This window comes from Tripterygium wilfordii, chromosome 17, assembly GCF_013401445.1.
Source record: "Tripterygium wilfordii isolate XIE 37 chromosome 17, ASM1340144v1, whole genome shotgun sequence".
In the NCBI taxonomy this organism is placed as follows: domain Eukaryota; kingdom Viridiplantae; phylum Streptophyta; class Magnoliopsida; order Celastrales; family Celastraceae; genus Tripterygium; species Tripterygium wilfordii.
This window is the reverse complement of record NC_052248.1, coordinates 13,325,863-13,337,633: the sequence shown is the minus strand read 5'-3', so window position 1 is coordinate 13,337,633 and position 11,771 is coordinate 13,325,863. Positions and strand designations below refer to the sequence as shown.

The 11,771-nt window shown below is 38.8% G+C and overlaps 3 protein-coding genes across 3 annotated transcripts; 1 reads left to right on the top strand and 2 right to left on the bottom strand.

The window, feature by feature from the left end:
• The first annotated feature begins 622 nt into the window (after window positions 1–622).
• LOC119982225 (RING-box protein 1a-like) lies at window positions 623–3,474 on the top strand. Its single transcript, XM_038825488.1, has 5 exons — window positions 623–882; window positions 1,001–1,051; window positions 1,146–1,205; window positions 3,009–3,080; window positions 3,171–3,474. The coding sequence occupies exons 1-5, from the start codon at window positions 753–755 to the stop codon at window positions 3,206–3,208; spliced, it is 351 nt and encodes a 116-aa protein (XP_038681416.1). The 5' UTR covers window positions 623–752; the 3' UTR covers window positions 3,209–3,474.
• Window positions 3,475–4,203: 729 nt separating this feature from the next.
• LOC119982978 (subtilisin-like protease SBT1.4) lies at window positions 4,204–6,822 on the bottom strand. Its single transcript, XM_038826604.1, has one exon. The coding sequence runs from the start codon at window positions 6,774–6,776 to the stop codon at window positions 4,458–4,460; it is 2,319 nt and encodes a 772-aa protein (XP_038682532.1). The 5' UTR covers window positions 6,777–6,822; the 3' UTR covers window positions 4,204–4,457.
• A 1,538-nt stretch (window positions 6,823–8,360) lies between these two features.
• LOC119982593 (cation/calcium exchanger 4-like) lies at window positions 8,361–11,008 on the bottom strand. Its single transcript, XM_038826061.1, has one exon. It carries the CDS (start codon window positions 10,544–10,546, stop codon window positions 8,561–8,563), a length of 1,986 nt encoding a protein of 661 aa, XP_038681989.1. The 5' UTR covers window positions 10,547–11,008; the 3' UTR covers window positions 8,361–8,560.
• Window positions 11,009–11,771: the final 763 nt, after the last annotated feature.

The following is an 11,771-nucleotide window of genomic DNA, read 5'->3' as shown; positions in this document are numbered from 1 at the left end:
TGTTGCATTGGACTTCGGATGTAATGATAAATGAATAAGGGCATGTTAGAATGTCTATTGCAAGTGATCCATTGTCTCATTATGGACATGAGCTTATTAGAAAATCGATGGAAATTCATTTTCTATATTTATTTTTACAATTTATTTTTATTTATGATAATATTTTCACCAGTCTCTATTGAATCTATATATCACTTTTTACTGCTTAAAGCCATGCATTTTTTTGGTATTCCTTTCACTTCAGGATCATAATGAGAAAACCCTAGTCTCTCATTGTATTTAGATGCCGACGCAATGCTTTGTTTGCAAAGACGTTCTAATATATCTTTTACTCATTCATGACTATACTTAGGATGACTCAATGCGTTGTTTTTAATATAGGCCTGTGCCTACTTTTTTTTTTTGAAATACCATTAAGAAATTTATTTTTCATTAGAATCAAATTTTGGGCACACATATCCCTAACCCAACCTATTACCAATCACTTTTACTCTTTTTAGTTGAATATGTTTTCAAGCCACGTCCTTTAGCTAATATTTTCATATTTTTAATATTTTAATAACTGTTTTTTAATTAGTAATAGTAATCGAATTTTCTAAGGAAAAAAGAAGTAATTAATGTGATTCATGAGGTCGTTGTGACTCCTCGACAAGACGTGAAGAATTCCCAATTCGCTCAAACCCTGTTTACTACAGCTCTCGCTGCAGAAAACCCAAAACCTCTACGTAACCAGAATCAGAATACGAGCCAGAATGGCCACTGACGTGACCATGGTACCAGCCGTCGAAGCGGACTCGAACCTCGCCGGACCCTCTTCTTCCGCCAAGAAGCCCAAGCACTTCGAGGTCAAGAAGTGGAGTGCCGTCGCTCTCTGGGCCTGGGGTACGAATATCTGCTCCGCATTACTAATCATACACGAATTTGTACATATATATACTCGTGTTTCTTGTTTTGGCTTTCTTGTAAGTTTTGATTTCTGTTCGTTGGGGTTTGGTTGCAGATATCGTGGTGGATAACTGTGCGATTTGTAGGAATCACATCATGGATCTCTGTGAGTGATTTTCTTTTGTTTGATATTTGTCACACAGTTTGTCCGGATGGTAATCGTTTGACTTATTTTTGTGTGTTTGGTTTGAATTGACTAGGCATTGAGTGTCAAGCGAATCAAGCAAGCGCTACAAGCGAGGAGTGTACTGTTGCTTGGGGTATGAATTTATTCGAAACCCTAATTATTGTTCTTGAAACCCTAAGAATGATATAAGCATGCTTGTTATCATTAGTTCTTACTGTCCACACCCCTACAACCAAATATATTATCCGCTTTGAGTTTGAGTTTACTACTTCCCGTGTATATATTGGATCCGCACCACTTTGTTCCTCCTAAGCCAAGCCCAACTCACTTATGCCTAAGAAAAGGCCTAGTTGTTGGGTATATAAACCACACATGGTTGGGTGTTCCAACCGATGTGAGATTGATTGTTAACACTTACTCAGCAATGTCTGGTTTTAATCACCACCATTCACACTCCAAATGGTGGATCTGCTTCTTCTTCTTTATTTATTTATTTTCTTTATACATCTTTATATCTTTCTCTATTATGATACTGAGTGTTAATGTATTTATCTTCTGTTTTTCCTTATATGCTGGGATTGGATTGGCTCTTTCTAGGGTTGATCAAGGTAATTTAGGATTGAAGGCTAGAATTTAAAGAACACAACACCTTTTTTGAAACACGAAAAATCCTGTGCAAAAGCATAGGTAGACCACGGACACTTGAATGTATTGTGACTCACATCGAGCCATGGTTAAATGGCTTGTTCTCTTTTCATGCTATGGAGATTCAAACCAGGGCCCGGTCTTGCGGCTGGTAACTTTTATTCCATGACCAATTCACCCACACCTCGGGTGCAATAATACATTTTTGGTAAAGTATTTTTAAAAAATTATACATGTAGCCTTTATGATGCAAAATTAATGATTGACCTTTTGTGTTCAAGATTTCTATTCATTGACTTTAATAGACAGTGGGGCTAACCTTTCAAGATCTCTTTTTCGCATTCTGGATCTTAAATAATCTTTTATCATTTTAATTTATAGTAAATTTTCTACACAAAACATTTGGTAGATTATTGTGAGTAATATCACATGTACTACCGAGTAAATTGTTGCTATGTTTTAGACATTGTGAAGTAGCTTCCCTTCCAGGTCTTGATACAGATAGGGATAGGGAATCGCCTTGAATGGATCTCCACCCTGGTTAGTAGCTGATAAACCAATTGAATCTAATAGTATCGGAAATCTAGGTTTTCTCTTTGTGAGAAATAAGCATCTAAAGCATCATATCTGTACGTGAAAGTTATATTTGTGTATCAGTGAGGAATAAGCCTCTAATGCATCATATCTGTGAGAGAGTAAATCTTTATGTGTTGGTGAGAAATGTGTTTAATACGTCTAACTGTCAATTTCATTTATAAGTACACGTGAATGTACATATGTACACACATTGAAACTCAATCTCGATGTGATATCACGTGAATGTACATACCTTATTTTGGATGCAAGATTATCTCACGAGTCATAAATGTAATTTATGGATTGTATAGATGCATAGCAGCATTTTATTGTTCTTTCCTTTCTTCTTTTTATGAGGGATGATTCCCATGTGCTAATTCATCATCGCAACCATCGAAGCCTTTGTCCAAAGAATTTTGGTGTTGGGCTACATGAATTCATTGGGGCAATTAGCAAGAAAGAAAAGGTTTTATGGCTTCACTTCTATTGGAAGCAATATCCACTTGTAATCTAGTCTTGATAACTTTTATACTACAGCAATTAGGGTTCCTTAAGAGTTCATAATTTTATAGTTGGATAAGATAGTAGACCCAACTTGTGATAACCTAGTTGTTTTGAATTGCAAATTTAACTGGTTTTTATGCTTGGTTTTGTTTTAAAAATCAGTTGATTTTTACTTTTTCTACTAAACAAATTTTGATCTATATTTGTATAGGTGTATGCAATCATGCCTTCCACTTTCACTGCATCAGCCGTTGGCTTAAAACCCGCCAAGTATGCCCACTAGGTATGTGTTACAGAGCATAGAATTAATATATACTGTTTTTTTCACTGTACTTACATTTCTCAAGTGCTAGGTGATCCTTCTCTCTTGCAGATAATAGCGAGTGGGAATTCCAGAAGTATGGCCACTAAAACACCATGGCAAAAAGCAATGGAGCTGTTGTGTTGACCTTTCTATTTCCCTTTTCTGGAATCAAAAGACTCGTCTTCTTACTTGCTTCACATCTTAGGAATTTTATTGGAATTTTTCTGATTAGCTTTTTGGAATGAGCGCAGATTACATTACGGTCATGTATGTTAATTTTACAGTGCCTTGAAAGTGATTCTTTGTCCATTCCGACCTTTTGCCACGCAGTGTTTCTGTTTCTTATGGGTTTCAAGGATATACTGTTGTCTGATATCTGTTTCCTGACCACGAGACTGATGTTGATGGATCCGAACCTGTGTAAGAATGACTTGCTCCTTTTCTCCCCAGAATCAATTAAATGGCTCGGAAACAATTGCCAAAAGGATCGTATTGTCGAGGTTAATTTGACTGAACAATGCTTGGTTGCTTATTGCCCATTCGAAAAAGTTAGTGATTTTACTGATTTAGAGTGGTGGGATGTATCGACACAATGGTCGTATTGAATCTCATAGGACGTTTGGTTTTCCAGAGTATCCGTTTGTCGAAGCGAACTGTACCTACCTGGTTATTGCTAACTGGATTTAGGGTTTAGGGTTGTATCTAAATTCTAATGCACTTATGAATTATAGGTCGACAATACAAACTCTACGTAGGCAACAGAAAAGATTGAAGCCCCACCAAAGATTGAAGCCCGTGATGGTGGGAGTTGAGTTTGTGACCTTCCACATTTGTAAAAGCTACCACAATCGCCTGTGTAAGAAACAACGTTGAAACTACTGGTGGGAATTGAACGTTTTCAACTTCATTATCTCAACCAAAGCGAAAGTGAATTACCAAAGTCAATATTGTTGTTACACCAGATAAAATTGTCTGTTCCTCTCCCATAAATTGTCCTTTGGGTATTTTAGTTTCAGCTTTACATGGGAGTTGTACAAGGAAGGCATTCAAAAGGAAGTTCAATAGTTGGCACTTGCCAACACTGGTAAGTTGGATCACCCACTGCTTTAATTCCGTATTATTGCACATTGATTGCGAATTAGTCTTCATCTTATGATACATGAATTCTAAGCAAATTTTATTGCCATACCTGGCACCTTCCTGTATATTATACAATGCATAGAACCAAACTAAAATCCGGCACACTGAAAGGCCAAACCAAGATTTTCTAGTTTTTACAAAGAGGCAGATAACTTAAGTATCAAAGAACCGAACAATACCTGATTGATTGAACTCCCAGCATCATCCATTTGCAACTCAAATGGAATCTCTATATCCTTGACTCCAACTGACTGCAATAGCACTTCTCACAAGATGAACTCCATCACTCCACTCAATGGAACCAAAGCTTGATGCCCTGATATCAAACCAACCCAATCCCACACTCGAGAATGTGATCTCATAGGAGAGTGTCTGGTTTTCTGTATTGAACACAAGCTTGCTCGGAGAAACACGAACATCGACGTTTTCTGGAGCATTCACCTTAACCTCATAGACTGCATCAACTGAACTCCCCACATTTTTCACTGCTCTCTTATATTTAACAATACCACTGTTAGACTTGAAAACAACAGCAAATGATGGATAATTAAGATATCCTGGATTTGCCAATCTTTCTGCACATACATCTGAACTAACAGGCTCTCTTACAAATATAGCAATTCGATTAGCATCGTATCCAATCGAGCAAAGGAATGCCACATAGTCACTAGTATCAATGTCATACACCAACCCTGGATTCAAAGCTCTGTTAGGATCTAGATGCCCGGCCCCATGAATAAAGGGTGTTGATTCATCACCACTAGCAAGATCTGTGAAGTTCTTCCCTGAATTATCGAGATTGAAAGCAGTAGTCATTAAAGCAGACTTCACAGCAGCTGGTGACCAATCTGGATACGCCTTTCGAAGCAAACCTGCAATGCCACTAGCGTGCGGGCAAGACATTGAGGTACCAGAAATAATATTGAACTCAACTCTCCTTGGATCAATGTCCAAATCTGTTGGTGCACTAGCTCCAGTCCAACCGGCTAAGATATTAACACCAGGAGCAATTACATCCGGCTTAAGAATCTCTGGTGTTATATAGTTTGGACCGCGGCTTGAAAATGCTGCCACCTTTGGAGCTGATGGTGAAGTTCCGATTATAGTTCCACGAAACAAAATTCCGGCGGTAGGATATTGAGCTAACTTAACATACTCTTTAATCTGATCTCCGGCAATTTGACCCACCATGGTCGCCGGCACAAGATGTGAATCCGCAAGAAGCTCTTCTCCACTATCTTCTGTGTTGGAAAGTATCATCCCAATTCCACCTGCAAGCTTCACTGCACTTCCCTTCTCAACTCTTGCGTTCCCTCCTCGATCACACACCACAATCTTTCCTTGAACTTTCGACGGACTAAGGCTTCCCATGTAACAATACCTACTCCCAACATCACCGGCATAAACTACCGGATGTTTGGAATTAGGGAGAGGATTACCAGAATACAAGGACACACCACCAAATACCTTTCCATTGCCAAGTTCTACATCAGCTGGAAATTCTCTATCAACCGTGGAAGCACCAACTGTTAAAATCCATGGAGCAATGTTAACAGCTGTTTGTGAACCGGGACCGGAGTTCCCTGCTGAACATGACACAACTACACCATGGTCTGCCGCACCAAAAGCTCCAATAGCTATGGAATCTTGATCATATGGAGTCGCGTAGCTGGCACCAACAGATAAAGAAATAACATGGACACCATCAGCAACTGCTTGATCCATAGCTGCAAGTATATCAGAATCAAAACAACCTATGCTCCAGCATATTTTGTACATAGCAATACGGGCTCTCGAAGCCATCCCACGAGCTACTCCTTGTGCATATCCAAGGAAACTCGCGTTATAAACTGCAGAACCAGCTGCAGTGGACGATGTGTGCGTGCCATGACCTTCTGTATCTCTTGGCGATTTTGACTCCTTTGATTCATCAATCGGTCTTCCCATATAAGATTCATAGCCCTTATAAAAAGCTCTTGCTCCGATGATCTTCCCGTTGCAAGCAGAAGCCGGAAAATCAGACGATGTTTCACAAACACCTTTCCATGAATTAGGAACAGCTGACAGACCGTAATCAGAAAAACTCGGGCGTTCAGGCCAAATTCCGGTATCGAGAACTCCAATTATCACTCCATCGCCATAATCGGAGTTCTGCCAGAGACCATAATTATCTCTAAGGCCTAAAAAGTGCGGTGTGTGAGTGGTATGGATCTGGCGAATCTGATCCGGAAGGACTGAGACGACGCCAGGGATGTGACGGAGTTTCGCGGCCTGCACGCCAGTCAGCTGAGCAGAGAAGCCATTAACGGCACGGTCATAGGTGTAGACGATCTTGGCAGGGCGAGATGAGGGAGGTAGTGAGTGGATGAAGGAGGTATACCAGTGATGGTGTGAGGAGAAGAAGGCAGGCTTGTGTGATCTCGACACCAGGACGATGTATGTTCGTGGATGGTCTGATGACTGGTCTGAGAGTGCTGGGGATGTCAACGAGAGGAGGAGGAAGAAGAAGAGGGAGAAAACAGAGGAGACTGCCATGAGGTGTTTGGTTCCTGAGAAACAGGAGTTGAAAATGTTTTGTCTTTGATCTTGAATCTTGATGATATTTTATCGATTCAGAATCCGATAGGCGAGGGTGATGTCTAAGATCCTATTCGTCCACGTCATCCAAATAGTGCGATTACGTGAATACCCCTGGATTTGACTATGAGTAGTGCACATCGGGCCGCTACAATTCTTTTTAACTAGAATCGACAACAATTTTCCCTTCAAAACTATGCATGTTAAATTATAGTTTAAAATATGTTATTAAATATTTTGAGTATTCATAATGTTAGATTATGATTGATTTTGAAAAAAAAAAACCTTACCCTAACACTTTTTTTTATAATTAAGAACGATATCGTAAATTTTTTTTATTTGAACATCTAATATAGACTGTAAATCTAAACTTCTAGAGACTAAATTGCAACTCTAAACTCTAATATGTCATTTTTGAAATATATATGTAATTTAATATTATTTTAAGAAAGAATTGAAACCCTTCTCAGCTCTTGGAGATTGGAGATCGGGTTTTGGATTAGGTTTTCGAGGTCTCTTATTTGATGGATTGATCGGGGGTATATATGTAAGAAGCTTAGGGGTCCACGCATTCAAATGTATGCCGTTGGTGTTATTATCATGTTGATTCTCAATAAATCACATAGTTATTACCATGTTGGGGTGAGAGTATGCATGTTATTCTTAATTGAATGTGGACCAAAAATGGTATAATATGCGTTTGGTAAAATGCATATAACTTTACCAAACTGACCCTCCATACATAATTGAGATTGACCCAGTTTGGGCTTGAAAATTTTAATAATAAAGCCAAGCCCAAGATGAGAAAGACCCGCTAAAACCAGCCCATTAACACCCAAGAACTAGGTGTGTAAACAATTCTGGCCCCCCCTTATTTTTTATATGAACTTAATCAATCAATCTATCGGTTATCAATGGTTATTTTGGTCGGTTATTCTAAGTAAATTTTTTAAAAAAATAACCGATCAATCAATCAATTTGATTTTCATGATTTTTTTTATCAGAAAAGAAAGAGAACACATCCCAAAGAAAACAAACAAAAAACGTACCATCAATGACATCATCATAAGCCTCCATATGTGAAGATTGAATTACTAGGAGAAACTTCTTGGGGGTGGGAATATATGCATGTTATTCTTAATTGAATCTTTGAATAATAAAGCCAAGCCCAAATGAGAAAGACCCGCTAAAATAAGTCCATTAACACCCAAAAATTGGAGGCTGTAAACGGTCAGTTTTACTTTTGTTGTTTTCATTTTTTACACTAATTTAACAGACTAATCGATATTGTCGGTGGTTGTTTTAATTATTTCGACGTAAATTTTTTTTTTAAAAAAATACCGAACAATCTATCAGTTTGATGGTCGGTTCAATTTCTGCGAGTTTTTTTTAACTCCTACCAAAAACAATGTAGACACAACTTCCATCTGATGGTCACCTGCCACATCCTTCTCTGATACGTGTTTCTTGAAACAACAAAGCATCAGGAAAGAAAGATAATCACATTCAAAAGAAAACAAGCAAAAAACTACATCAATGGCATCATAATAAGCCGCCCCATCTGTGAAGATTGAATTACTAGGAGAAACTCAAGAAAATATAAGTAAATACTAACAGAACCAAATAAAACAGTAAGTGCTTATACAATTGTATGAACAGTAAGAGTTTACAAGGAAAATGGCCTAATAGTTTTCTGTTCAGAACATACATGTACATAATGTCTTAAGAACAATGGCAGCAACTCACTGATGACAACTTAATCCAGCCACCGATATATATCCCATCACACAACTCAACCTGAAAGAAAGAAATATCAAGTAGAGACTTATAAGCCCCGTTCCTAATATCTTGGTAGGGCGCATGTCATTCTGGCGTAAAATGACAAAAGCCCAGATTAGCCCTGTCATTAGAAACCCCATGGTATAAAACAAGCTATTGTCCCGTGGAACCACATATGAAACCGGACTCTCTGCCCAGGCCGCGAGAAGCAATGAGATACCTAAACCAACAAGTGTGTTGAACATGGGACCTGCATAGGATCCAGAAAAGGCAATCTGCACACCATCTCCACCATTCATCGCCAGTGTAACATTTGAGACCAAATCACCCATTGAGTTACCCCATGCTAATACAGTTAACCCAAGGATGGATGGGTTAATCCCTAACATTACGCCGAATGCCACCAATAGAGCAACAAGTTCATTTGCAATCATGTAGAACCATACAATACTCATTAAAAATCCCCCTAGAACCCATGCGATCAAGAACTTCTGGGGTGGGTGGTCAGCTACAGTGTGCCAATGAGCAAGTCCTCCAAGGGTGCATCCGACTGCAACACCGAAAAAATACACAACCATTCTGCTTTGAGAGCCCACGTTGTCTTGGCTATTGCAGAGAAAAGCGAGGAGGATGGGAGCCAATGACGCACTGGCTACAGCATATAGCTTTGACCATGTTTCCTCCTCAACTAATGGGATTGTCAATCGTCTAGGCACTGTCAGTGGCATCTCAATCAGATAAATTAATCTATTACATGAGAAAATTGGCTGGTTGGATTCCATTTCCCCATCAGTCCAGCCCCACGGGGGCCTTTCATCCTCTAGCGAACTGACCTTCATTGCAAGGTTTGAGTATATTGCCACATTTGAAGCCCACATCCATTGTGGCAAGGAAGTGTGGAGTTGGGGTGGATCACTTTCTGTCTCAAGACCAAGCAGGGAGCTATATACGGAAACATCATCCTCACTCCTTTGTCGGGAAAATACACTTCCTCTGACAGGAAGCAACGGTGTAACAGCATCCAACTTAAACCTATGAGCTTGTTTCCTCAAAATCTCGTTTGCAGCAACAATAAATGCGTAAACCACATAAATCAATATAAAAGCAATTGCTGCTCCAACACTTACCTTACCAACTACCAAAATCATCAACAATGACAAGAGTGTGAACAGGAAGAAACAGACATCCCTGATGAAACATTTCCTGTCGATCTGAATTCCCTTATCCGCAACACACAAAGAAACTGTTCCAACAACAACACAAGTAACAAAAACTGCACCGCCCAATACACTATTAAGACCGACATCACCAGTGTCCGTCCCCAAAAATGCAGCAATACTTGCAAACACATCTGGTGCTCCATTCCCAAGTGGTAGAAGAGCAACCCCAGCAACTGTTGGAGGCAACTTCAAAAGAGTCGAAAGTTTCTCCAATGAACAACAAAAATAATCGGCTGCAGTATTACCCAACAGATAAAACAATGCAGCAAGCCAAATACCCAGCACAAGATAACCCAAAACACTAAAGTCTCTGCAATCACAGTAAATAAACTTCACGTAATCAAAGAACCCACCCGCAGAACATTCAAGGTGAGCTTGTAAGAACTCACATTGGCTAGCATAACCGACATGATCTTGAAAACCAGTACAAAATGAGGGATTAACCGCAGTCAAATTGTTTTGATCCGCCCCATTTGCTAAACTAGTCGAATTAGTGCCAACTTCCATCATTTGTCGGTGGGATACCCTAACGCGATTAAACTGATCAGCATAATTAGCTCTTTGAGCTGAATTTTGATGAATAAACAAGGCAGATTGCTTCAAGAGAGGATTCCTCAATACATCTACCCGGTTGTAGAATATGAAAAACAACACCAACGCAGATAGTCCATTGAAAACCCCGCGAATTTTGGGGCTTTTTGCACCATAAACGCTGTTAAACCCTTTCATCTCTAATTGATTATCCTCAAAAGACAACCAAATCCCAGATATTAAAAAGGAGCCTGGGGTTTCATTGAATTAAACGAAACCCCAGATTCAAAAAAAAAAAAATTGATATGACTTCAACTCACGAAACTATACCCTAGACGGTTCGTCTAGTAATCAAATTAGCAGAGAATCAGATAATTACCTCTGAATTTGACAGAAAATTGAAGGGTTTTGTGCGAATTGAAATCTGGGTTTGCAAGGATGGTCAATAAAAGGATATCAAGGACAATTTTTGGTGATTTAAGCTTGTAGGGGTTTATGGGTTTCCGCTCCTCGTCATTTCCTTTCAGTTTATCGTCCTCTTCGGCTTCCGTAGCTTCTGGGTTAGTGCTGGATTCGGATTGTCTACCGATGAACAAGGACAATCCGAAGGGAGAGACACGAAACAGGAAGGATGAGTAAATGGATCCTTTCATTCGAGAAACTAAAATTAGGCCTTGAAAGTTGAAACTGGTAATGGGCTCTATTGGGCTTCAAGTGCGCCTGACCTGAATTATCCGACGGTTAATTTTTTTTATTACGGAATTATTTTTGAATAATAAGACTATTTTCAATTTTAATTTTTATTAGTGTCAGCCTATAAATTATAGATTATTCACTTTTCAATATTATTAAAGATAAAAGACTGCTGAACTAAGTAGGATTCCCAATTGTTTTTTACCAGATTTACAGGCTTGGTTAGATAGTGGTTGCGATCCCCCTGTTCATCGCTTTGGTTTGTTTTCTTCTGGCTTTTAAGCCTTTGCCTGATAAAAAAAAAAAAAAAAAAAACCATTGGAGTCATCTATCTGTTAACAACTTGGGATAGCATAACTAGTTATCTCTTCGAATTTAGGGAGTAAAAAATATTGTCCGGGGTCTGAAGTTTGATTCTATACTAGCGTAGCTATTTCTAAGAGGTTTGCGCTAAGCCTCAGCTCAATTAACCTATCAAGTGAATTTATGCATATCTAACCCAATCCGAATTTAGATTTAGTGGGTTGTCCAACAAAAACACGCATGTTGAGTTGTTCTCAATTAAAAAAAACAGAAGTGTATTATTTCAAGATTGTGTGAGCTACCTATTTCAGGATATCAGTTGTTTTTGGGTTAATAATTTGTTGAGTATCATGAACATTTGGTCAATTGGTCTACATTATTGGATGAAATAGTAGTAGAGATTTTAGCAGTGCAATTTTGAATAATA

Coding starts and splice junctions, on each gene's coding strand:
- LOC119982225 (XM_038825488.1), top strand. CDS start 753: ATGGCCACTGACGTGACCATGGTACCAGCCGTCGAAGCGGACTCGAAC. Junction 1,052..1,145: donor GAATCACATCATGGATCTCT/GTGAGTGATTTT, acceptor TGAATTGACTAG/GCATTGAGTGTCAAGCGAAT. Junction 1,206..3,008: donor GGAGTGTACTGTTGCTTGGG/GTATGAATTTAT, acceptor ATATTTGTATAG/GTGTATGCAATCATGCCTTC.
- LOC119982978 (XM_038826604.1), bottom strand. CDS start 6,776: ATGGCAGTCTCCTCTGTTTTCTCCCTCTTCTTCTTCCTCCTCCTCTCG.
- LOC119982593 (XM_038826061.1), bottom strand. CDS start 10,546: ATGAAAGGGTTTAACAGCGTTTATGGTGCAAAAAGCCCCAAAATTCGC.